The following is a 26924-nucleotide window of genomic DNA, read 5'->3' on the forward strand; positions in this document are numbered from 1 at the left end:
AGATGGGATCACCCATGGAGCCCACTATTTTGACAATTGTGGATCTGACCGGAAGAAGGGCTGCTCGGTAGACATTAGTGCCTGGGAGGTCGGTGGTCTCCTCCTTGGAGGTTTCCGATGGGGTCTGCGGCAGATGCTGCTCTTCCTAGGGAATCGTGTGGAGGCCTGGATGATTGGAGTCCAGGAGAGCCTGGCTACTCTGGAGCTACTAGTATACCTGCCCTGAAAGCCCCTGGGCTCTAACATCATAGAAAGCATAACGAGCTTCAGGATTTAACGGAGGACGGGTTCCATGACTGACTCCATCACTTACAGGTGGTTTAACCCCAGGCAAGTTATGCATCTTTCTGGGTTTATTTTCTGATCTGTGATAGGGACATAATTCACACCTCCGAAGGTGGTCGTGAAGATTGATTCAGTGATATTACTTCGAAATTGGCCAGCATATGCCCAACATGATGGAAGCTAGTTTTTGCTTTGTATCAACAGCTGCGGTGGCCTCACCCTAGAAGAGTGAACCCCCCAAAGGACATATGAGGTCCTGGCTGGTGCATGGTGGCCACAGATCACAGATGGCAGAGAATCAGCAATTGGCGGGACCTCAGAATTTTAGTTAAATACGCACAATTTTATTGATTGAAGAGATTAGGACAAAAACATTAAACCAAATACAGGACAAAGCACCAGAGGCCATAGATTCCCACCATGCACATCATCGATCTTTCCTCCTACGGGGTTCTGAAAAAGTAGGGGATGGGGGAGAGAAACAGGTCCTTCTCGACACAGCACCATCTTCAGAATGTAAAACAAAACAAAAACGAAAACAAAAAAACAAACCAACCCCCCCCACCCTCAAAAACCAAAAAACTCTCTCCTTCGTATCTTCCATTATCAAAATAGAATCGAGGGCAAATCCATGGCCGCCTTGTCTCCCGACTATGAACGGTTAGCCGCCCTCCTGGGAATGTGAAGGCCGGGCTCCTGCTAAGCAGGCATAAAGCATCCAAGATCTGCACACACATGCCACATACTATAATGAAGCACAGATTCAAGTAACATTTACATACTAGAGTCCACGTGTTACCTACCCAAAAACATGACCATTTCACAAAACGTATACAGGCAGTAAAATCCAATCAACTGAGGTACTGGAAACACAAATATTTATGCCAAAAGAGTTCTGTATCATACAGCAAATAGAAAAGCCGTAATAAAAAACATTTGCCACTCGAAATCAAATAAAGCTATCTAGAAAAGCCAAACGAAAGGTTATTTCAGGGACAGAAATACTCAAACAAGGAAAAAAAATATATAGATAAATGTTAACTACAGCATGTAACATGTCATCCCAAGTCAACCCGTAATTGAAGTACTGGCTTAATACATCACAATGTGACATTTTCCTTAATAAATAGAAGAATTCTTGAAAATACAAAGGTGCGTATTGGGATAGAGAGCTGTTTTTATTTATATCATCCTAGCTTCCGGCTGATTTTTTTTCTTCCCACTTGTCTCTAACCGAGGGCTTTTGTCCAAACCAGAGGGCCTTCCAAGCCAAAAGGATCATTCTTCCTAAAGAAAAGGAAATAGCTGCCCTGTATTTCATACGTGTGGGACAACCTGCTTGGTTTCACTAGTTTCCAATAAAACAAGGACAGAATGTGTAGCTGAGACCACCAGAGTGTTGCAAAACCTTCAGATTCCAAGCACTTCCCGTGATCTCACCCGTTGCCCCCAGCCCAGCAGAGAGGACCACCTACGAGGCAGCCCTCATCGTTCGAAGGAAAAAAAAATTCAGGAGTGAATTTCTCTTTTCCTTTCCCTTCCTTTTCTTTTTCCTTTCTTTCTTTAAACTCTGATAGCAGTAATGCATCTGGACGTTTGACTTCTAATAGCTTCCTGCCACAAACCCATGGACACAGAACAGAATAGCTTGTTAAAGGACAGATTTTTTTTTTTTTCCCCTTCAGGGAGCAAAGCATCAACATGTCATTTCCTGACCAGGATATTAGATAGTTTATTTAAAAGAAATGACTTGAAAAGAGCAATTAAGAGACACAAAACTGGACTTCTATTCTTTTAGCTTAGCACCCAGGTTTCTGGTCAGTCTGTGTGCACCGAATTTTTTTTTTTAAATGAACCCCATTAATTATCAGATAGGTGGTTATCTTGTTTAAAAAGAAAAAAAAAAATCCTTGGCCAATTGTACCTTCCCTGAATCGTGACAAGAAGTTAAAAGCTAACAGTGCGATGCCAAGATGTGTGTCTGAGGCAGAGAGTTTTGATTCTGTCGGGATCTGCAACTATTTTGGAACAAATGAAAAGTGGGGTAGGCGGAAGCAGCCCAACTGACAGGGGTGGTCTCCGGGGGGCTACATCAGGGAAGAGGAGCTCCAGGGGCACTGACCCGACCCCAGACCCCCACCCCACATCTCTCGCCCCCCCTGCTACATGTTCAGCTAGCTCCTTGAAGGTTCTCCTTCTTTGAACCGAGAAACTTGAGTGTCAGTGTCTTTCTTGCTACCAAGCCAGGCGATGCGTGTCCCCTGGAAGGACTTTCCACTGCCCTCTCTCGCTCCTGGTACCTGCTAAGTCTCTGTGGGGCATGAGCTCAGTTAAAGAAAGGGTCCAAGTTCTCTTCCATGTTGACATCCGGCACCAGCTGATCAGACACTTCCTTAGCACCATATCCTGAATTCGAGACGCTAAAATCTGTAGAAAACCAAGGATGGTCCAGAATTTCCTGCGAGGTCAGCCTCTCTGAGGGCTCCCGCCGCAGGATGCTTCGGATGAGGCACTTGGCCTTGGGTGACAGAGTCTCTGGAATGTTGAACTGGCCACGCCGGATCTTGCTGAAGAGGGAACTGGGCTCAATGTCATGGAAAGGGTACCGCCCCACCAACATGGTGTAGAGCATCACGCCCAGGCTCCACACGTCGGCTGCTTTGCCCGAGTAGCTGCCACTGGTGTTCAAGATCTCCGGGCTTACGTAAGCGGGGCAGCCGTGCTTGTCGGAGAGGGAGTCGTCATCCCCCCGCAGGATGTAGGCATCTTCCAGGCTTTCCAGCTTGACCCGAGTCCTGAAAGAGAGAGGACAGCGTGAGCTCCTACAGGTATACTGACACACATGGATCTCATCACAGTGTCATTGCTTCTGCTCTAATGTTTCCGAGATCATCCATTCATTCATTCAACCTGGTTGGCCAAACACAGCTTACTGAGGGCCTTCTAGGTGCCAGACCCTGTTCCATGGTGGGGGGGGCCCAGGAGTGAATAAGTGACAGGGAATTTGCATGAAGCTTAAGAGCTATTGGGGGACCCACACCTCCAGCAAGTAAATAGACCATAAATGACATGATTATGGCCCCATCTCAGTGATGAGGAACTAGGAGGTTCCTACTATTCTCAGATACATCTAGGGGGTAATGGGGATTCACAGGATTTGAACTCAGACCCAACCAACTGGGAAGCTCCCAGTAGCTCTTTCCATAGCCCTGGCCAGCTTCTGGTTGACATGATACATTCTAAAATGACCTTTCACTCAATGGCATTTTGGCTTTATAACAGTCCTTTTGTTAGATATCTGAGATTTTAGGATTCCAGTTTACAGGTAAGAACATCAAGGCTCATGGAGTTTAAGTAATTTGTCCAATGCCTTTTGACTAGGAAATAGAGAAGACTTGGCCCCACACCTTCCTTAGTCAACCTGTTGCTCCTTCGCCACTACCAAGCTGCCTCTCTGTAGGACATAGGCAAAGCTGGGGAATGTTCGTACAGGAATGCATTACTATTAACTAAGCCCTTCCAAGGCTGACAACTTCATCGCAAGCCCCTCTTCTTCTTCTTCTTCTTCTTCTTCTTTTAAAGATTTTATTTATGAGAGGCACAGAGAGAGAGAAGAAGAGACATAGGCAGAGGGAGAAGCAGGCTCCACGCAGGAAGCCCGACGTAGGACTTGGTCCCGGCACTCTGAGATCACGCCATGAGCCGAAGGCTCAACCGCTGACCCACCCAGGGCATCCGCAAGCCCTTCTTCTTTCCAAGATTTTCTGTTGAACTTGCCTCCTGTCTGGCCCGTCACACTCCCAGGGGCTGGTCCTTGTCCTGATAACGATCTGCCTTAGTTTTACTGTAACCTCTACCTCTAGGTGTCAAGACGGAGGTGACTGGTTTCTCTTATGTGTGTGCAGGGGTATGTGTGTCAATCTTCCCAGTGCTACTGAAGGACGACTGAGCTGACAGGCTCCAGGGCTCTCCCGGAGGCACGCATGAACAGAGGCAGAGAAACTCCACACCGACTTCTGAGACTCTGGGGTCCAGCACTCATCCTCACCCAGCAGGGCTTGATATGACCATTGGGCACAAAAATAAGTGCTCAGTAAATACTTAGGGACATAAGTTAAACTCGTAAAATGAACTATACTAACTTACAAGTGAACGAAGCTGAGGACTAGGACACAACGTGACTTGCTCAAGACTGAAGACTATCCCCCACCCGGTGCCAGAAGCTCCGAGACCAGCATTTCTCCTGGGCTCAGGGGCCTCCCAAGAATTCCCATTTCCCTGGTCTGCCGTCCCCTGTGTGGAAAGCTAAGTATTGCGACCCTCCAGTGCTTAAAATGGAAATCGTCCTATTCTCCTTGCTGGAAGCCTCCAACAGCAGAGCTCTAGGAGACGTTAAACCCCAGAGGCTCAGTCCCGTTCCATCACATCATGAAGGCTTGCCACGAAGATGACATGGAGCAGGGATGAGGGGCTGGAGTCAGGGTAGCCCAGAGAGTAGCAGGCCCTACAAGGGCCTATGAGGTCACTGTCATTCAGACCAGTTGATTCCATCATCTCAAAAGTGCACATCATAGCCTCTACCCTATTGTCCCAAAGTGTCACAGGGCTCCAATGGGCAGAGAATAGGAAAAGTGCTCAGAGAAACCACAATGGGGCTAAATCAGAGCTTGAGGCTCAGGTCCACTAGTTGGTCTCCCTCCTCCTCCCTCAGGCTGCAGGTCTGAGCCTTGCAGGGCCGTCACCACGGCTACTAAGCAGGCCACAGAGGAAGGCGAGGCTCCAGTTCATCAGGTTAGCTGTCTATAGGAAACAAAGGGATGAAATCCCGAGGTGACTCTTAAGATCTCAACTTAGAGTCAACTTTAAAACTTGGATTTCACAAGTGTCAAAGACTAGGGAGTGAAGATTTCCCTGTACTCATCTCTGCCAATGAGCAATAAATGGCTGTGGTCTCTGGAGAAGGTGCTGGGCTGGGAGCGAGGAGAGAGATTCCAGGCCAGACTACATCTCTCGTCTGTTGTGTGGCTGTGGGTAGGAGGTGACTCAACCTCTCTGCTTCTCAAACTTAAAGGGGAGTGTTGGACAGTCTTCTTTTTAATTTTATTTTTTTAAATTGTGGTACAATGTATATAAAATTTACCAATTTAGCCATTTTTAACTGTACAGTTCAGGAGCATTAAGTACATTCACAGTGTTGTGCGTCCATCTGGACAAGAGAGTCTGAAAGCCTCTGCCAGTTTTCACATTCTGGGATTGTGTAATATATAGCAACACGTCTTCTTTACGTGCTCACCCATGTTCTACTATAACTTGCAGCACACACGTTCTTCCCCCTGAAGCTACCGACCTACAGATGCAGGAAAGGTCTAGACGTGCTAACCTGGAACTGGATGGACTGAAAGCCAGTCTCATTCTTCCGGTTGCTCTTTCTAATCCAAGACGGTGGGTGAGGTGGACCCACACCAGCCTCACTGGATGGTCCAAGATTGGAGGGGAGTTGGGGAAACCCAGGGGGCAGAGGGGAGAGGACACAAACAGGGTCCAGGTGGGCTCTCCCAACAGCTTCCTTTGCCCGATCCTCACTGGCCACTGCTCCCCGCCCCCCAATTCAGGAGCTGGCCAGACTCCTGGCCTCCAAGGTCACAGTCATTGCAGCAGAAACATTATGGGAATAACTAGAGCTCTGGCAATGACAGCTGTGGGACAAGGGATGGTCCAGTGGGAGGAGCACCAGGCGCAGATCCAGGTCTGGAGCTGGGTTAACTCACCTCCAGCCCGCCAGCTCAGGCAGGTGCATCTGACCTCTTCCCAGAGGCTGTGGGGTGAGCCTAGGGCCTCTCCACTGCATCCCCTGCCCCGCTTCCTCTTTGTTCCTGCCTCTTCACTGCTCCTCAAACACACCGATCACCCACCACAGTCTTTCCTGGGGTCTCTGCACCTGTTCTCCCCCAGTCCCTGCCTGGAATGTGCTTCCCCCAGACACGTGGACGTCTCACACTCCCACTCACTTCTTTCGAGTCTCTGCGCAGATGAGCTTCACTACAGAGCCCTTGCCTGGCCGTCCCATAGACAGCAGCACCCGGGCCCCAGTACGCTCCTGCCCCTCGCTGCCACCCAGAATGCCACGCATTTATACTTGTTTGGGCACACATTTATGCTCTATTCCATTCTCCTGGTCGCTGCAGGGTGATCACCTCGGTCCCACCTCCACAAGCTCAGGAGCAGGTGGCTGAGGTCGTTTTGTATGTAGGGAACATCACCTCTCTTTGCTGCTCTTTCTCCGCACCAAGAGCACAGCAGACGCTCAATCTGGGAGTGAAAGGGACAGTCACACCATCAACCCCTCGGAGCTCCCGTGCGCTCGTCTATATGGGAGCAGCCCCGCTCTGCCCACCTAGCCAGGATTAAGTGGATGTCAGGTGAAGCACCCACGGGGCACAGGCTGTAAATTCCAATACCTCAGTCCCTGGAGGGGTGAGGGTGGGTACAGATGTGCCTCCAGAGACCTGAGCTGCTGCTAGCTCGGCCCTTGCAGGAGACAGACGTCACCACCCCAAGCTCCTTATGCTAAACCACATCTGAAGCCCTTTTCCATTCTTATCCTCTTCCAAGCTATAACCCAAGACTGTGACTCTCAGCTTCACCCTGTGACCCACCCCCTCTCCCAGGCGGCAGGGACCCTACCTCCACCCTGATCCTTCTTCTAGAATCCTTCTCCAGATTAAAGAAAAACACCTTCAGAAATGGCTAAGGGTTCAATCTTGTCAATGAATGCCCTTCCCTGGCTTTTGTCTCTCTCCTCTCCCACCTCCAGGAGAGGCAAATACCAAGTCAACCCGAGAGTGCAGTAGAAAGTGCGCCCCAAGTGCTGCTGATGCTTAGCTGCCCCTGGGCTGATGCACCTGCCACTTCGGCCTCCTCCCTTCAGGAGCCAGGCTTTAGGTGGGGAGAGTCCGGATCTGTTGTCACGTTCGGCTCAGTGTCCACTGCGCCACAACAGCCCCCTATATACCAGGTCAGCTCTCAGTCTTGAAGTCAGAGAGACCTGGGTCCAAATTCAGGCTTTGAAAATTATTAGGTACCAGATACCAAACACCATCTATGTACCTAGACAGGTGTTGGGTAGCTACATATATTTCCTGTCCAAAGTTGATAAAATCAAGTTCCAAGGCCAGTATTATTACCCCTTTCAGTGGACAGGAGCCTAATGCTCAGAAAGGGTGAGGAAGCCCGTCTGGCGAGGGCAGCCTTTTAGGAGCTGGGTGCTCCTCCCTCCCTGGGCTCCGAGCAGCCAGCCCCAAGTCTGGCTCACCTGAGCAGCTGGCGTAGGAAACCAGAACTGGGCTGTCCCAGTCAATCAGGCCTCCTCAAAGTTGGCAGCACACACGCAACCGGGGTCAGGGAGAGCCGGCCTGGGGGGCACAGACATCCCAAGCAGGGGAGGTGAGAAGAAAAGAGAAGCCCAGAGAAAGATGGGGAGGACGTACTCGCAAGCGTACTTCTGACCTCGCCTCCTGCTGGGAACACCGTGACCTTGTTTACATCACTCCCAGGCAGGGGTCAAGGCAAGTGGTCTGGATTATGTCTTTACACAAGGGCCTTGCAGGGTGCGCACATGTCAGGAACCCGAGGCCACGCTGCAGCTCCAGCATCAGTCCCCAGGGACTCGCTGTCCTATTGCAGGGGCCCTCAGAAGGTCTCCGGGGCTTGGTTGTGCCCCCCTGGGGAGCAGGGCTGCCGCTGTCTCCTCCGGAAAGCACGTGTGGGGTGAGGGCCAGGAGGGGCACCTGCAGCACTTGTCAGCCTGGGACGGTATGAACGAACAGTCTTACAACTTCTCCTGTCTCCTGTGGGAATTACTGGACTTTGGATGGAATTACGTACTCCCGGGTAAAGGGCATCGGTGGTCCTAGAAATTCAAACGTCCCACTAATCATGAGGGCACTGACGCTAGGCACTGGGGATAGGACAGGACTCGTAACACCCATCCTCTCTGCTTTTTGGAGACAATGAGACAGTGTAAAGACAGCATTTGCTGAGAAGCCCAGCAAGGGAAACGTGCAGAAACCAGAGGCAACGCTAACTGAACTTGGTGGTAAGATAAAGCCCCCACCTTCAAGCCCAGGGCCTAGAGGAGACAGACGAACAAGCCCCTGGCAGATCCAAGTGGATGTGACTTCTGTGCCCACGTTCCTTCCTGGGCCTTTTGGACTTGTTTCTCCCCCTGCCTGGAATGTTCTTTCCCCACCCCCCAAAATGTGTCCAGCTCATTCTGCTCACTTCATTCAGTCCCGACTAAGGCGGTCGGCATGGGCTTTGTGGAGGCGGTGGGAATAAAGATGGTACATGGAGAACACAGGTTCCCGAAAGTGACAAGGGACGGAGGGATGGTGGAGAATTTTTGTGACCAAAGAGCTGTGAATGACGGTGATTATCTCCTGCAGCTTCTTGGAGGAAAGAGCCATCAGCCTGGGGGCAGGACTGACTTGGCCAAGAAGCTGCAACCCCGCATGCATTTTGCAACCTGTCCCTGGCATGGGCAGGAACCAGCCTGCTTTGCTTTAACTTCTGAATGAAAAAGGCTTCCACGGGGCAGCCTGTGGACTTGGCACCAGGCCCGGTGCCATTGGATCCCCAGCCAGGTGAGGAAGCCAGAACCAGCAGGACGTGCTTCTACTCCCGCCTCCGTGGAGCAGCACGCACAGGCCTTGAAAGTCCCGATGCCCCGGCCACTCCCAGCAGAGGCCTGCCTGGGTGCTTCCCTCTGGGCCTCTATGTCGCAGGAACAGGACACCTGTCGTGAGGACCACGGGTTCCTTCGGCCTCAGTTTCTCTTCTGCAAAATGAGAACACAGCCTCATGGCCTGGAAAGGGCTCCCCTAGCTTCAAAATTCCTGATTTTTCAGTTTCCTTTGATTTTAAACTACAGGAACCGTGCAGCACTTCCTAGATGACACCCCGGTCCTAACGATCATAGCAGCCATGAGTTCGACCCCTACTGCATGCTGGGACGTGCTCAGTCAACATCTCTGTTTCTCATAACAAAACTGAAGACAAATGTTACGATGCACGCAAGCTTCTTAGCAAATAAGGAAACCGAGGCACAGAGAATTGAAGGTCCCAGGCCACCTATGGGGTACCTGAGAACACCGAGCTCTGAGTCCACATCAGGGAGACCATCATGCTGGGTGGCCTCTCCGAAACACATCCTGGCACCAGCCTCACAGGATTTACTTAGCGTCAAAGAACCCGTGAAAGAAGATTCTGGGTTTCTGGAAACAAACACGGCCCCCGGTTTATTCAGCTCTAGGCCCCATACAGAACTCTTGCACCCATGACCTAACTCCTGGAGCTCCTGAGCTGGGTAGAGGTGGCTGGACCTGCCCATTTACTAGAAGAAGAAACCGAGCTACGGGAAGCAGATGCGACTCGTCCAAGGCCACCTCGCAAGCGAGTGGCAGAGCCGGGATTCCAAATTAGCATGTCATCCAAAACGGCAAAAACGGCCTACCCCAGGCGCCCCGCTCTGCTTTTAGACCTTTAAACACCGCCCTGGGCTCCCGCAGCAGGAAGGCAGCAGGACAGGGTGGGCCAGGGTGGGGCCGGGCTGGAAGGGCAGCGAGATCAAGTGGGCCTGCCCGGGCCAGGAAGTCCGGTGGCCTGAGGTCAGTGGAATTCAGAGAAGTCACTGAAGGCCACTCCACGGGGTGGGGCCGAGCAGGCCAAGGGTCAAGCCAGCAAGGTCAGCTGCAGCCAGACCTCGCCTTGCTCTGCTCACGGCTGCAAAGCCACCCTTGGCTGTCGATTCGGTTGCACGAGCAAGGGGCCCACTGGGGGGCTACGCCGCGATGCTATTTCTGCTGCCAGAGAAATCATCACCATAATTCTGTTTCCTATGTGCACAGATTTTTTTTTTTCCCCAGTCGTGGCCTCTGAGGACCACCGAGGCGCCAGGTGGTGTAGACTCAGTGAACAGGCCGGACACTCAGGTCAAGCGGCTTCCACATCAGCAGGTAACCCCGGGGAAACGCTCTAGCTCAGGATGAGCGAAGTCTACAGGCCGGGGCCGGCTGGTTCTATCCTGTGGTACGTATGCTCACGACCTGACGTAGTTGAGGGGTTCCAGAAAATCGCAGCTTAGCGAGATGATGCGACTTGCTGGGGAGGAGCACAGTTGGGATGAGAAGCCAGATCCAACACAAGCACCCAGATGTTTCCGCAGCACGGCGGCCCCGTCACAATAGAGAGGCCTGGGTCGTCTGCGCCCTGACTCATCCCGGCCACGGGACAGGGGGGAGGCCACCCCACCTCCCACCCCTGAGGCCTTCCCAGTGCAGGAAGGCAATGCTCCTGGAGCACGGCCTGCACCTCCCCGGGGCCGGGGGGCGGGGGGAAGGAAGGCAGTGTAGCTCCCACTCCCTCATCACTGCTCTGTTGGCCTCTTGCTCCTCTGCATGGAGACGGGATCCCCAAGGACCCCCTGACCCCAAGTGGATGGATCCAGCTTCTCAGCAAAGCTGCAGGCAGGCGAGAGCTCAGTGCTCGGCGGGCCCCCCCAGCCTGGGGTCTTCCAGGAAAAGCGAGCCACGCACACCTCGAGGTCCTGCTCCGGCCTTGGGCCTAGGCGGATCCGGGGTCCAGATCGTTCCTATCCGTGCACCACCGGCAAGGCAGGAGCAGGCTCAGCCAGGCCCTGTGACCCCACCGACCCAGGGAGCCTCGCGAGCCGCAGTCCAGCGCTGGCGTCACACAGGGATTTCCACTTGGCAGAGTGCTACCCCGGGGCTCACCCAGATGGCCCAGGCACATACTACACACGTTCCGGGAGCCAGAAAATCTGTGCTCTGCTCTGGGTCACACCACTAACACGTTCTAGAACCGTGGAGGAGGGACATTCCCTCCCCATTTCCCTATCTGTGAGGATCAAAGGGCCGGGGTCCATTCTGCCTCTTAACCATCCCTCCTTGATCCCACTACTTGGGTCCTGGTTCAGCCTCAGCCTCCTGAAGTCGATACCCATCCCCAGGCCATCCTGCATGTCTTCCAGAATCCCAATCGGACCCTGTCCCATCCTGTCTAGGAAAAAAAAAAAATAACCCTATAATGGCTCCTTGTGGATTTCAGGTCAAGTTCAAGGTCATGAGCATGTACCCCGGGCCTACACCTTGCTTCCCTCTCTGACGCCCCACGGTGCTCTCCACCAGCACGCCCCGCCCAGGGCTCATTCGTGCCTCTTGGCCTTTACTCATCCTTTCTGGACACCCTTCTACTTCACTCCACCCAACCGGAGAAGGAGCCCATCTCCTCCTGACACCCTCATTCTCTGCACCCCACTCTGCCATTAGGATACTTTCTTCTGGATCCTGGAGACCCCACTAGTGCACACTCATTCTCTGTAACGTGGTATGAAAAGTAACTATTACACTATGTCTTCCTTTAGGCGAGGGCTCTCCGGACGGGATTCTCATTCATACCCTCAATACCTAGCGCTGCATGTAGCACATAATAGATGCTTAATAAACGTTTGCAAAATAGTGTGACTCCCATGTCGAGGAGGCTCCCATCTGCAACATGCTGTCTCGAGTTCAGGGTATGTAGGCATGATTCTACTTAAGAACCACACTCTCTAAGGTCCAAAGAATTTCAAATAGGCTTGACTCTATTTCATGCTTTAGAGAGACTCCCGAGAGTGCTGGAAAAAGGACATTTAAAACGTGTTTCCATCCATTGCCTTCTGCCATCAATATGTCTAGGGGATTTTTCTTATAATATTTATGCCTCCAGGGCATAAGGGGCTATTCACACACCCATTTAGTCAATTGCCAGACATTCAGGAAGCATTTACAAGGCTAGTCCCGGGCCAGGTAGGGAAGACAGAAAAGATAAACGGACCCCACTCTACAGTTCTGTAGAGAAAATAAAACCCACTCCATAAAATGGAACGCAGGACATCACAGGGCTGCCTGTGGGGTTGGTTAACGGGTGGCCTGTGACCGCTCAGAGAAAAGCAAGTACTGAGTTTCGAGACTCAGGGCTGGTCAGGTCCTCCTGGTGTTCACCTGTGGCCTAATTGTGTGAGACAATTCTTTCTATGGATAGGACAACAAGGGGTGCTATTTTACCTGGTGTCTATTTCCCAAAGCCAGGGTGGTATTTGAGGGCCTAGGCATGGGACCCCATGGTCCTGGGTGCAGACCCCAGGTCTGCCAGTGGTTAGCTGTGATATCCTGAGCCTCAATTTTCTCATCCGTAAAATGGTGATAATACCACCAGTTTGTTTTAAACTGGTTAATGAAAATCCAGTAGTTAAACAGGATTAAATTAGTTCTTTTAAGTGTCGTAGTTAGAACAGGGCCTGGTCCACGGTGGGTGCTAGATAATATTTTGCTGAAATGGAAGTCCCATGAGGGAAGGGTCCAGTCTCGCTGGGCACTGTAGTAGCAGTGCCTGGTACATGACAGATGCTCAACACTATTTGCTGAATAAATAAATGAATCTCCAGGTTGTTCGGTGGTGAGGGCCAAGGCCATCAGCTGATGACCAAGAGCAGTCATGACAGCTGCCTTTTTTAAGGCTCTGCGGTGCATCAGGCACCATGCTGGATACTCTAGGTTCATGATGTCCAAGCCACATCAGAGAAGGGAGGCCAAGGTCAAATGGCTCAGTGAAGGACTAAGAAATCCTACTGCTGGGCCCTTGGCTCTGCTTGCCCAGGGTCTCAGACTAGTCCATCAACTAATTTATTAAGCAAAAACAGTAAATAATTCAGCCAGGAATGCTACTGAAGGATACCTACTAGTTAGCCCATTTCTAGGCAAAGAACTCTGAGGATCCTCTCCCTTCTAACTATGGTCAGGGAAGCCCTTCATAAATGAAAACACCCCACCACAGACATGGAACAGTGTCTTCAATAAATGTCGCTTCTGCATAAATCATGAAATCGAAATGGGAATGATGGGTTAATTTCTCACTTGATGCAGAACAATGAAAGTAGCTCTTTTTTGAAAAGGTGTCTCCAGAGATGTATATACGGTTTAGTTTCCTAGGGCTCCCAGGCTGGGCAAGGCCCTAGAGGCCAAAGATCTGTACTTATCCCCACCTCTCTCATTCTGTCATGAGAATCCAATCTGAGATGCCGACCCTCAATGAAGGAGATCTTCATTCATTCGATGCCACTGTGTTCCAGCAGCAGTGAACATGAGACAGCCTCTGTCCCCCAGGAGCTCTCAGGCCAGCAGGAGCTGAGGACAGCGAAGGGATGCACATGGACAATCCAAGGAGACTGTCCAGGTGCTGCAGGAAGCGGGATCACCAACCCATCCAGGGAGACGTGGGGGGAGTGAGCCTTCCCCAAGGGTTGGCAGTGCCCCAAGTACATAGAAGTGGTCAACAGAAAGAAGGGGATTCCAGGAGCTTGGCCTCTTCAAAAAGATCAGGACTTTTGCTAAAATACAATGGGCCTACCATTTCACGTAAATTGTCATTGATGAAAGAAAGCAGGGTCCGGTCTCCAGTCTGGTCTCTGTATGTATTTTGTTAGATATTGAAGCCTCAATGGAGGCTGAGGATCTACAAGAAGAGCCAGTATAGAAACAACCTGAGAGACACAGAGCAGAGACAGACAGAGCGTGCACACAGACCTCAGTCGGTGGGGGGAGGAAAACGCACCCGCCGCACGGGAGACGTAGGTCCTGTGCCTGTGCAGATGGTGGCAGGTGACACCGAGAGCCCCAGGGCTGCTGGGTTTCTACAAAGGGTCCAGCCTCCCTCCTGCAGAAGCAGGCACCGATCAGCTTCCACAAAGCAGAGGAAATGCAACCTGTGACGTCAAGAGATAAAAATCTAACCAAAGAAGAAACATGTACAGAGGCATATTTCTCCATTCACGGGGGGGTATTTCTGCGCAGGGAAATGTCAACACTGAATCGCGACTGGGGGGCGGGGAGTGGGGAGGTGGCCAGGGGCCTGGTCCCAAGGGAGAAGAGAAAGCAAGCTGGCAAAACAGGAGCTGCTGTAGGAACCCCGGGCTCACTCCTGGGGCAGCCTGAGGTTGCACCTCCTTCCAGGGCTCTTCACATCCTGACTCAGCAAGCTGCCCTATGTCACCCAGGGGGCCAGATACTATGTGCACAGGGTGGGGAGGTGAAGACAGTGGGAGCTGCCGCTTGTCCGTGGCTGATTATGTGCCAAGGCCTGGGATCAGCTGCATGAAGTCATTTAATTTCATGAGGAAAGTCTTCTGGTTATTTCCACTCTGCGGATGAAGCAATCTGGACAAGAGAGGTTATGTACCTTGTCAAGATTAAGTTTACTAATTAGCGTAGGAACAGGGGCTGGAATCCAGAGAGTGACTCGGCCTCCACACAGGAGTAATGGGTCTTCTCCCAAAGCTCAGGCCTTCCCTCAGAGGCTCAGAGTGAAACAGGGGGCCTCCTGGAAGAGGCGGCCCAGGTAGGTCAGCCTAACAGCCCAGCAAGGAGAGGGAGCCTGGGGACACGGGCACACCCTCCTGGGACCTGGGCACTGCCCTCTTTCGGGTTTGCAACCCCCCCCACACACACACACACGCAGCCCCTCCCACTCGACAGCCCATCTCTGATTCTACTACAGGAACTGAGGATGCAAAAGGTGTGTCCACGGTGAGCACAATCGGGGTAGGGGCTTAACTTCCTCAAAAAGAAAACAAAACCACCTTAGTTCTGCCCTGCAGAAACATCCCAGGGACGGAGGAGAAGTAGCAGCACAAGGCCGGGGACAGAGTGGCCGGTCCAGGCCAGAAGAGCGGGCTCCTTCACTCCCTGCACGTGCCTTGTGTCCACCTTCCCGTGTGTACATCTTGTCGACCTTCTGGCCCTTCTGAGCTCACACTCTACCCCTTTGCACTCGCCCTGTTGGTCACCCTTCCAGCACTGATGATCCAATGATTGTAATTCAGCAAGAAAAGAGGGTATGGCTTAAATCCAACCCTTCACATCACAAGGGTTCCACTGCTTGTGAAATGGATCCCCTAAGAGCTGGAGCACATTCTCCACAGGACTCGGGCGCCCTGGGAATGGCTCGTTCACAACGGCACCATTTTATCAATGACCTCAGGACCAGTTGGCCATTGGCTATTTTCAGCACTTGCCCCACCTTGTGTGCTTTTGGATCATTTCACTCTCACAGCCCCCGACAGAGATGCAGTCCTAATTTCTGCCCTGAGGAATCTGCAGCTCAGGGGCATTCAATGGCTCATCCAAGACCAGACAGCTAAGGAGTGGTAGAGACAGAATGCGAATCTAGAACCCAAATCAAAATAAAACAGAAGCCAAAGGCCCTGCAGTGCTGCTAATTTGACACAGAAGCAGAAGGCACCCTGGCATCAGGCCCTCACGTAACATGGGGTGGCGCGTGTGCATAATGTCGTCAGAGCTGCTTTCGAGAAACTGGACTAATGGCCCTGACAGTTCTACCAAGAACCCTTTCATGGATGGTCCCGGATTCAGCTACAGATAGGTCCAGAATCGGAAATCCACTCATAAGGAGTCAGCTCACAGGCCGGTCTGGTTCTGCACCCAGTGGGGCTCAGCCAACTTCACTATGTAATGCTTTCACCTTCAATCCCTTACAAGAGCATCAGACAATAAGACGCACATCCTTGAGAGAGAGAAGATCATGCACAAAAGAGGGGTCTGGTGATTTGAAACTTCAATAAAATAGGGCTTCGAAAGGCCTCTTCTGAGATTTTCCCCCACAGGACCAATGCATAAAGGGTCAGAAAACAGACAGACTCCATCCTTCACCGTTTCAAAAGCCTTTCAAATTCAACCCATTGTTTTCTCACACGCTGGATGCTGGATGTTGTCAGGAGAGGCATAGGCTTCAGTCCTATTCAAATACCTATTGATGAAGTCCTGCTGATTGGGATGGATGGTGAGGGCTGCCAGGAGCCTGGTCCCCAGTGAGGTCCCTGGCTGCTGTCCCCCTCAAAAAAAACAGACGGGTCGCTCCATGCAGGCCACTGTGCAGACCAACAAAGAGGAACTCTGCCGTGAAACTCAATGACTGCTGGGACGTACAGAGGGAGAAATGCATCGAGTGACAAACCCAGAGTGTCCCACTCTGAAATCGAGACGTTAAAAAACAAAACAATAAGGAGGAAGCCTACAAGGCATTATTCCTCTTTCACAAAAGTTGACAGCTGGCTGGAGAAAAAGTTCCTGTCGGCTACTGATGAGAACATTTAGAATGTCCTTGAAAATGAGAGTGACCTTCTCAGAGCTGCCCAGACAGAGACATTTGTCAGGCTAGGAACAGCAAGTCCACCGGGACTTCAGCACGGTGTGGGGTAGAGAAAGAGCTCTGGAGTGAAACGATAGGATTTCCAGGCTGGCTCCATCATCAGCATGCTGGCTGTACGACCTTGAGCAAGGTCACTTAACTCCTGGGCAACCCAGTCACCTCGTCCATCAGACGAGGAGTTATTGTTCTCTCTGACGGTCCCTCACGGAGGCAGGGCTGCACGGGCTCAAGTCCTGTCAGATATGCTGGGGACGTGTGATGACCAGCTTCCTCCCTGTCACTGATGCTTCCTTTTTCAGAAGGAAAATGCTCTCTGAAGGTAAAAAGGATTTAGCTTTGACATGCTTACTCCAGTGAAGTGTTCTAGTTTCACATTCATACGGGATACTTTTTTCTAGATCTTTCTAGACAGGGTCCTGCTCTTTGGCAAAAGTCAAACACCACTAAACTCAGAGCCAGAGACTCACAGTCCTAGCGTTGGAAGCTTTTGACATCTTCATGTTTCTTCTCTAGGCCCTGGGACATCAAGGAGTTCAGCTTTGCCACCATGTGCTCCTGGGCACTCTTAACTTCCCATAAAGGACAAGCCAGGCCTGCAGCAGCAAATGTGAGGTGTGACTCAGCCCCTTATTTGCTTCCAGCCATCTGTGGGCACTGGGGCCAGCACCCTCACCTCTGGGACTCTGATTCCAGGCAGGAACAGGAGACGACTGAGGGATGAGCCCTCTGGAGACCCTAGAGTCCACACCTGCTCCCATGTTCTGTGACCTGGGGAAGTCCACCTACTGTGACTCGCTTCATAAATATGTATTTACCATGTGTGTGCTATCACTGGGTGCACCACCCTGTATACTCGCTGGTGTCTGAAATTCCTCTCTAAAGAGACACAATCAGGGCACCTGGGTGGCTTAGTGGTTGAGCATCTGCCTTTGTGATCCTGGAGACCCGGGATCGAGTTCCGCATCGGGCTCCCCACATGAAGCCTGCTTCTCCGTCTGCCTGTGTCTCTGCCTCTCTCTCTGAGTCTCTCATGAATAAAAGTAAAATCTTGAAAAAAAAAAAAAAAAAGAGAGAGAGATATACACACAGTCAAAGGTGATGTTTAAAAACTTGGATCCCCAGGAGAGAGGGCATTCATTTGCTCTTACTCCTCGTGGCAAGCAAATGAATTTCTTGAGAGCTGATTTAATAAAGAATATGTCCTTACTTCAGCTCTTTCTTGTCTATTAAGTTTGAGACTTCACAGAAGATTTTGGAGTCCTCCTCTATAAAATGAACATGATGATGCCCATCCCCCCATTTGCAGAGAGAATGAGGTAAGGCCAACAATAACCTGATAGCAGGACCTTAATAGTGGTCTCCAACTACCACCTCTTATTTTTGTAATTACAGTTATTACATTTCCAAGAAAGGTGGAACACACAAGGACAAAGGAACTACCTTTGTCAGCAGTCTGTTGGGGTCAGATGTGTATGTAACTTCCAGTGAGAATACTCAATGAAGCACATACCCAATGTTATAACTCAGAAGGACCTCAGAACCAGTAAAACAGAGCCAGGACAATAAAAGGATAAGAAACTTGGGGCCAGGAGGAAAGGACCAAACTAAAAGGTCACAGAGGGTATTAAAGGCAAACCCGGGACGAGAACCTGAGTCTCCAGACTGCAAGAGCAGAGGCAGCTGAGCTGAAGAAGAGAAAATGTAAATGTCGCCCCACACTCGAGATCTTAGGTGAGCTCCCTATTCCTCTGTTTGTTAGTAAGAGTCAAAACCGTGCACTATCAGAGACCAGGCTATTAGCTGCCATGAATGCCTAAGACACCTGTTTATGGGTAAAATATATGGAACAATAACCACTCAGCTGCATGATAAACTGTCACAAGATTATTGCATTCGGTTTAAGTAACCACAGGCCCTTTATCTTTGCTCATCCCCAAATGCTTCCCATTTACTTCCCAATGAGCTCAGACCATAAAGATGAACAAAACCGAAGGAGACATCACTGGATCTCATTCTAGATCTGTCACGTAGGACATCAACAGACACCTATAAGCAGTAACCTAAAATATCATACGCCTCTGGGTACACGGCAGGCTAACTGGCAGGAAGAATGGGTGAAAAGCCAGATCTGCACCAGACACATAAAAGATATTCCAGATTAAAAAAAAAATAATAATCCTCCAGATATGTTTGTTGAGGGAGGTATGCGCGAGCTCTGCACTCAGATGGTCCTCAGTGGCTTTGTGACAATGGGATCTCTGCTTTGCCAACCACTTTTCTAGTAGGAGCTGAGGAAGCCCAAGGTCATTATGGTAGAAATTCTGGAGCAATTTCTGGAATAGTCAGCAATGATTATAAATCACTTGCCTCCATCCCTCTACAACAGTATACTCTTCAAAAGAAAAAAAAAAAAAAGTGGCTCAGAAGAGTTGTACAATCGAAGAGAAAGCAGGCCCCAAGTGGCTTTGCCCAACAGAATGTCACGAGCCAATGGAAGAACAATGAATGGAACCCAGATGCCCAGCGTCCTGCCCAGCTGTCCCCCACAATAACCCAGACCTTCACTTCGCTTTGCATGTGTATTGGCAACTTCCTTACCTGGCATGCCGGTCCTTCGCACACTGGAACATACTTATCTTTCAGGTGAGCTCCAAAATCACCTCTCTGATAAGAACTCTCTTGACTTCCAAGTCCTAGTGAGAACTGACATCCCAGCCCCCAGTTCCCATCTGACCCATATATAATTTTCATTTAGGGCTTGGAACATTCCTTTGTAGGTGAGTTGACCAACTAACGCACGCTGATATTCACATTACTGAGATTTGTGATGAATAACACACGCGCTGTATCAATGCACACGTATACACTTAGGAAACATCTACTGAGTGGGGGAATCAATGAATGGATTCTAAATGACTGATGCCAGGCACTGAGCCGATCGGAAGGCAGGATTATTTCAAAAGCAAAACTCGTGCTTTATGCACACTGAAAAGGCCACAGAGGCTTCCAGCCACCTTCAGAGTTCACGACACCAAAACAAAATTAATTAGCAGGTCGCAGACCGTCCTGGCGCCTGACCTCTGAGCATTCAGTAACACCGCTGGAGCAGCAGCAGCCCGTCTTCCCAGGGCACTTAAGTCACTGCAATATTCATTCACCTCCTTCGCCCTCCCACCCTGCCTTCTCGCCGGGACAGCGGCCAGCACGATAATGTCCACTGCAACCTCTCAAGCGAGCCGCTCCTGAGCAGCCCGTGAGAGTTCCAGGTCCGGACAGGAATGACACTCACCTTTCTTCGTCCTTAAAGATGAACTTCCGCAGCTTCAGGTCCCGTAGCACCAGCCCCCCGTCGTGGCAGTGGGCCACGGCCGATGCAATCTGATAGAACAGTCTGGCCGCCTCCTCCTCCCTCAGCTTCTTGCAGGTGCGGACAAATGAATGCATGTCCCCATAGCTTCGCTCAAAGAACACATAGGCTTTGGTCTCCCCCAGGATAATTTCGGTGATTTGGTTGATGTTGCTGTGGGCAGACAGGCAAAAGCACGGGGCCAGGGATTCCTGGTAGCAGCTGATATCGAACACCTAGGACGGGATTCACAACAAGACCAAGAGTCAGAGGTGCCCCTTCTAGAGCCAACTGCCAGCATGCAGACCCCTCCCAAGGCATTGGCTGTTGATGGGGACGAAAGGCAGACCGAACCTGGATGCACACCACACTGGCCCTGACTGCTCCCAGCTGTCCTTTATCTTTGCTCATCCCCAAATGCTCCCTTGACCAAATGCTCTGAGCTTCCGAACCTCCATGTAGAAAATGGGCAAACAACACTTGACTCTCAGTGTTGGGAAGATTATATGATAAATAAATAAATAAATAAATAAATAAATAAATAAATAAATAAATAAATATACATATATATATTACATGATAACGGAGGTAAAAAGGCTTTGCAAGACGTAAAACAGTGCATAAATGAGACATCTTAGCATTTTTTCCTCTCTACCCCCATCACTGGTTTACAGAAATAAGGCAAAATCTGCAAGTGACCCCCTGCTAAGTTGCGCAGACAGCGTCTTATTTTCCTCCCAAAAATGAAACGGAAGAAAAAAAACGTACATCACTATCCAACCGTGGCAATTGTGAGCAACATAGTTTGTGCTGTGCCAGTTGCGTTGTATAGGACCCTACAACATACTAGCAATTAGCAGAGTAAATACGTAGACGTTGCCTCAGGGTCCTCTAATTCCATAGCTTCATTTTACAGACGTGGCTATGGAGGCTCAGAGAGCAAGGCGAATAGAGCCCCAGCGGCAGAGCTAGGAATAGGACACACAGTCCTTAATAGGAAAGCAGACACGCTCCTCGACTCCCTCCACAGCTATCTAGCTCAATGAATCAGTTATGCAATGATTTTCTATGAATCAAAATTAGCCTGTGAAATGCCACCTCATTGTGGGGTTATTTAAAAAGAAAATCCATCCTCAATACCTTTTTGAAACCACCCTAAGAGGAATTAAGACTACAGAGAATCGTTGAGGTTATAAGAAAAAGCTTTCATTCATTTCAAGACCTCCAGTAAATCAGGAATACAAATCCCTGGGTTTGGAATGTGGTTTTACTATCTGCCTGGGAATGTGGGCACATGACTCCATTCTGCGCCTGCAGGAGTGAGGGGCAGGCGCGAGGTGCTCTGCTGGAGAGCACTGCAGGCCAAGAATGCTCCAGCAACAACCATTTAGCTTCTTAAATCTTTTTCATTAGTTAGAACACCCTCTCCTTGATCCTCGTTTTGCAGCGTGGCCTAGAAATCACCCGTCTGAGGCTCTAATCCTGGCTTGGCCACCAGTAATCTGGATAAGATGGATAAAGCACTCAGGGTCACCGGGCCTCCCTCCTCTTCCTAAACTGAAGACGTTGATTTAGAACCCCGCTGACCTTTTTGGGGTCCGGATCCCACGTGAGAACCCGATCAAAGCCCTGTCCCCTCCTGGCTGACAATGCCCATTCTCCCATGCGTGCAGAATAATACTGGATTCATTTTAAGGGGATTCGCTGGCCTTCGGAACCCCATCCAGGGACACAGGCTGCCACTTAAGAATCCATGATTTAAGTTAAATCGCCCTCAGGTTCAAAAAATCGGAAGAAATCTGTGAGTCAAACAAGGATAGAAAGAACCTCAGGAGGGCTGGTGCTAACCCAGGGCGAGGAAGCAAAGTAACGTTGTGAATGAACCATAATGAGGCATCTCAGGAAGGCGGCACAGCTGCCGCCACTATAACCTAGAATTTAAGAATGAATACTTGAACATCTCCAGAGACCACAAATCACACCCTGATACTGTCAAATGATGACCTACGAGCAGTGACCTCAGAGGTCCGTTCAATTAGGAATCTGAAATGCCTGAGTCAACTTTAACACCCAGACTGCGGGCAGCAGAAACCTAGGAAACCCTCAAAAATTTCACAGAGAGTAATAAACGTCTTGCAGTGGCTAATGTAAACACTCCGTGTTATATAACGGGGGCGATGTGTCCTGGAGCACCAGGCTGCAGGCTCTGTCGCCAGTGCTCATGGAGTCACAATGATTTGTAATACCCTCCTCCCTCAAGTTGCATTTCTAGAAAAAAAAAAAAAAAATACATGGTGATTTCTGCTCCACACCTTCATTCTGTTAATCCTGTCCCACTGATGATGGACACAGAAATTTAAACAAACAAACAAGACAACATATTCATGGCAGCTTCAAGGACTAGCCAATACCCTCTGGAGGAGATCAAATTCCAAGATGGTGGACAGAGGATGAAAAATAAAACAAACACCTCTGTTCTCCCAAATGGGTAAGAACCAAACTTTTAGTAGCAGCTATAATAGGCATTTATAGGGTGGGACTGGTATTTAAACCATCACCTTCAAATGCAAAACCCAGCCATAAGCCTGGCTGCCAGCTTCTTTTAAATGTTTAATTTGGAGCCTTACTTATATAATGTGACAGTTGAGATAAGGCAGTGAGATCAGGCCATCATTAGTAGCATTTGCAAAAAAAAAAAAAAAAAAAAAGTGCCCATTATTCCAAGATAGTAATTATGTCAATCTGCACAGTAGCTACCAGCATTTCCATGAAAATGATAAGGTAAAGACCCCCTAAAGCTGCCTTCCTTCATTTGGCTAGCTTAAAGTAGGCTCAGGGAGACAATAAACAGGCTTGATTATTTTGGTCAAATGATCCCAAAGAGGGTCCTGTAGAATTCTCTCTGCAGTCCTCTCTAGTCATGGCATCTTTACATTTGGTCTGGTCTTGCAAAGACTTTTTCCTTGGGTCAACAAGGAGCTGGAAGACATGAACTCTTTACTCTGAGACACGAAACGGAACTTGATTCAATGTGCAGATTTCACAGTGCCCTGCGGTAAACTGAGTTCACACCGTGTATCTGGGGGTAGCTCGTGGAAGCAGCCTTATAAAAACCACTTGGGGCTTCCTAGGACACATACAACTCTGCTTGCATAAAAAGTCTTGCAGCCTTTGCAGGAAACCGGGCTGCCGTGTCTTAAAGGGATGACCTGTGTCAAGCAGAACAATGATACTGCACTTAAATCCACTTGCAGCCACACAGTAATTGCTGAGGGGCCGATTCAATCTTTGCAAGAACTAAACCAGCCGATTAAGTACAGTTTCAAGCCAAAGAGCAAGTCTATGAATGACACCGAAAGGTCAGCCCAAAGGGAAATAACGTCTTGAGGAGTCTGGAGGGAGAAAGAAAGAACAGGGGCAAGTCCCCTCTGCCTTTAAACAAAGAAATAACAGCAAGATGCTCCTGCAGACTTTGAAGGCAGAGTCCCTTTACTTACAAGCGTCTCCAGCCTTTGAAAAATATTAAAATGTTGTACCGAAGTTGAGCAAAGGGAGTGAACACTCTCACTGCTGGGCGATTGTGCATATTTCACAGGAGAGTGGCAGCTCTGTGGAATTCATTCATTTCAAAGGATGACTCCCCTATTGTGCAACCTTGCAGGTCTTCTGAGAATTCAATCCAGCCCTGAATAGCCTACCGAATTTTGGTTAACCGGGCACAGTTGCTCTGGGTCTCAATAACTTGGGAGGAGATGCAAAATACCAAATGCTCCCTAGAAGCAGAGAGCTCTATTTAAAGAGTCTCTGATTTTCCCCCTGAGATCTGAACTGAGCAATTGCAAAACTGACTGAAGACCTCCACAAAACCCATATTTACAATGAAAAGGCTCCAGTCCGCTACGAAATAAGGCAATCTGTGGTTAATGGTAGAGAAGCGCGATGTTTTATTCGTAGCACAGCTCTGCAGAGTGCCCATCTCAAAGAGAGCAGAGGTCCTCACTCCTCACCACCCCCTTACCCGCCGCCCCCCTCCCAAGAAAAACCAAGAGTGACCGAATATAAAATTAAGTGACAATGAATTCCTGATCTATGTCCCAATGCCCGGGGTAGCAGTATGCTCTATTCTATTTTTTTTTTTTTTTTTTTGCAACTGTTCCCCTTCTCATCCCCTCCTCTGGAGCGCACACAAAGACACACAGACACCCCAGTCACTGTTGGGGGTCAAAGACAAAAAGGAAACTGAAGTGCCCATCTCTGTATTAGCAGTGAGAATCCCAGGGGCTCCAGAAGCCGGCCTGTAAACCCTACAGGCAAAGGTGTGTTGGTGGGGGGGGGGGTGACGGAGGGGGGTGTCGGGGTGGGGGGGTGTTCAGGCACGGAAGTCCGGAGGATGAGCAGAAAGGAGACCACAGAGAAGGAGCCAAGGACTCACTATTTCCTACACCCAAAGGTGCGCCTGCGGCTTTGATTTCAACCCCCAGCCCTCCTCTCCAGGCTGCAGGCAGCAGGGAGCTCTTTGTAAACTCCTTCCCCGCGCGCTGGGCCCCTGGCTCAGCCAGAGGGGACACCTTTGTGTGTCTCCTTTAAAGGGCACCTTCGGAACAAAGGTTTAACACCTGCACGCTTCTAAGAACAATGGCTGCGAAAGGAACCCGGTCATCAGTGCCCTAAAATGAGCGGGGGATTCCCTACTCCACGGCGGGAGGGGAAGGGGGGGGAGGGCGGCAGTCGGGGAGACAGCCCTGGGGCGGCCGCGGGCCCCGACCCCGCGCAGGGGCGCCCCACGGGCCTTGGGGAGCGCGCGTGTTCGCGGCGCCCGCGACCCCGGGGCTCTCCCCGGGACGCCCCCGCCGCGGCCCGCCCCATTGTCTGCAACGCTCTAAAAACTTCGCAACTAGTCGAACGTGAACAAATAAATAAAGCCCCTTTTTAACGAGGCCACGGAGAATTATCCCGCGCGCCTCCCTCCTCCGGGGGCTCCGGAGCTTGGCGACCTCCCGCCCTCCAAACGGGCCCGGGGAATCTTTTGAAAAGACAATAAGCAAAACAAAAAAGCACCCCCCAAAAAACAAAAACAACAAAAAAAAAACCCAAACCAGCAAACCCCGGGCTCTTTACCTTGCACACCAGCTCCTCCCCACTGTGCAGATGCACGGCACGAAAAACGTGGTCTCCCTCCAGAGGTTCCAACAATAAGTATTTCCCGATGCAAGAAACGCAATGCGACAAGTTCGGAGTCTCGGGCGGGCTCGGGGAGCCGAGGTTCGGGCTGAAACTCTGGCTGGGCTCGGCGGACCTTATAGACGACAACTCTTCGAAATCCTGGGTTTTGTTCCGCGATCTCCCATATCTTGCTATTGTGATGGGGGTAGACCTGTGTATGTTCATGAGTGTGGGGATCGCACTCGGCAGACAGACAGACAGACAGACAAAAAAAAAAAAAAAAAGCACCCCCGCTGGAGAGATGATGAGTCGCTGGCGAGCGCGGCTGCAGGCGCCTCCGTGCCACGGATTTTAAAAGGATTCGCGAGGGGAGGGGACGGGAAGGGGGCTACGTGGAGAGAGAGGGAGAAGCCCCCAGATGGGCGCCGCCGGGCACCTGGTCGGCTCCGAGCCCCGGCTCCCGGGGGCGCTCAGTCCGCAGCAACTCCGAGTCCTTTTGTTACCCCAAAGCAGCCGGCGATTTTGCAGAGTCTCCGCACTTTTAGTTTCTTTCTCTCTGTCTCCTTCCAACGTGGGTCTAGACGAGCCACCCGATTGCTACGGCGGGGAGCCGCAGCGCCAGGTCTCCCGAGGCGATCCCCACGCAGGCTTCCGAAGCGCGGACGGGGCGGAGGAGCCCTGCTGTCTAGTTTGTGCAATCTTGGAGGAGCGCGCACGGCAGCCGCTGGGTCTCGACGCGTTAGAAACCAAACAAAAAGGGAAAAAGAAAAAAAAAAAAAAAAGGAAATAAGCACGGGTCTACCGGCTCGCGCTGCACGGCAGACACAATCCGCGCTGCAAACCCCCCCCTTTTTTTTTTTTTTTTTTTTGGTGGAAAGGGTGGGGGGCGTGGAAGGGGGGGGGGAGGCCGGCGGAGCGAGGAGCTACCTACGTTTTAACTGTAGATGGCGTGTGAGGCTTTTCCAAGATCGCAAGAGCTCTCCAAAATTTAAACAAACAGACAAAAAAAGAAAAAGGAAAGAAAAGAAAGAAAGAAAGAAAAAAAAAAGAATGGCAAAGGAGCATTTAACTTGGAGCGGTCAGCGCTGCCAACAAAAGGTCGCAGAAGCTGTGGGGCAGAGAGTGGCGGCGCGGGGCGCGGGGCGCGCGCAGGGACCGCGACAAAGCCCGGGTCGGCCCGCCGGGCGGAGGTCAGCACAGGCTCATGCTGTCGCCGCTCGCTCGCTCCCTCGCTCGCGCTGCAGCCCGTCCTCCGAATAAAGCGAGAAGTGCAGGCAGGGACGAGGGTAGATCAATGGTCTCCGGTTCCCCCGGCACGAGCTTCCGGGGGGAGGGCTAGCTGGAGAGGGGCGGGGGGGGGGTCCTGCGGGCGCTGGAAGGGGATGCGCCCCCGGCCAACCTGCCGCGCGCTCCTTTCCCGCTGGATAACTGGATCTTGCCTTGGAGCAATTTGCAACCACTCCGCCTCCCCCGGACCCTAAACCCAAATTGCCCGGTGGGGTTTGTTTTGGAGGAAATTGATGGCTTTTCTTCTTCGTCTTTTATTATTATTATTTTTTTTTCTTTCTTTCTTCTTTCTTCTTTCTTTCTTCCCCGGAGGTAAGAGGAATGTGTATTTAAAATTGAAGGGGGGGATGGGCGCGCGGGGTGGGGGGGGGTGGCCGACGGTGCCCGAGGCCGGTCCCCGAGCTCAGCACGCCCGCAACTCCCGGCGACGCGGTATTAATAGTTACTTACGTGGCCGGGGATCTCGGAGCGAGCGGGGCCCCGTGTGCGCGCGTGTGTGCGCGTGTGTGCGCGTGTGTGCGCGTGTGTGCGCGCGCGCGCCGGGCTCGCGCTCAGTCTCCCC

The 26924-nt window shown here is 50.9% G+C and overlaps 1 protein-coding gene across 5 annotated transcripts; it reads right to left on the reverse strand.

Annotated features, from left to right (window-relative positions):
• Nucleotides 1-607: 607 nt before the first annotated feature.
• On the reverse strand, nucleotides 608-26924 carry TRIB2 (tribbles pseudokinase 2). 5 transcript variants are annotated; one of them, XM_072771041.1, is made up of 5 exons: nucleotides 26813-26921; nucleotides 25512-25799; nucleotides 25031-25286; nucleotides 19856-20148; nucleotides 608-3080 (listed from the first exon to the last, which is right to left on the reverse strand). In XM_072771041.1, exons 4-5 carry the CDS (start codon nucleotides 20008-20010, stop codon nucleotides 2612-2614), a joined length of 624 nt encoding a protein of 207 aa, XP_072627142.1. In that variant the 5' UTR covers nucleotides 20011-20148; nucleotides 25031-25286; nucleotides 25512-25799; nucleotides 26813-26921; the 3' UTR covers nucleotides 608-2611. The 5 variants fall into 5 exon arrangements, with proteins under 5 accessions (XP_072627142.1, XP_072627140.1, XP_072627139.1 ...); XM_072771039.1 differs by having other exon boundaries at nucleotides 25031-25799; nucleotides 26813-26924; XM_072771038.1 differs by lacking the exon at nucleotides 26813-26921 and adding an exon at nucleotides 26007-26724 and having other exon boundaries at nucleotides 25031-25799.

The sequence above is a fragment of the Canis lupus genome, chromosome 12 (genome assembly GCF_048164855.1).
Source record: "Canis lupus baileyi chromosome 12, mCanLup2.hap1, whole genome shotgun sequence".
In the NCBI taxonomy this organism is placed as follows: Eukaryota; Metazoa; Chordata; class Mammalia; order Carnivora; family Canidae; genus Canis; species Canis lupus.

What these genes read in the sequence shown, in the direction of transcription:
- TRIB2 (XM_072771039.1), bottom strand. Translation starts at nt 25,300, where the DNA reads ATGAACATACACAGGTCTACCCCCATCACAATAGCAAGATATGGGAGA. An exon ending in GGGAGGAGCTGGTGTGCAAG is followed by an intron (nt 20,149 to 25,030) that starts GTAAAGAGCCCG and finishes ATCCCGTCCTAG; the next exon opens with GTGTTCGATATCAGCTGCTA. An exon ending in ATCTTTAAGGACGAAGAAAG is followed by an intron (nt 3,081 to 19,855) that starts GTGAGTGTCATT and finishes TCTCTCTTTCAG; the next exon opens with GACTCGGGTCAAGCTGGAAA.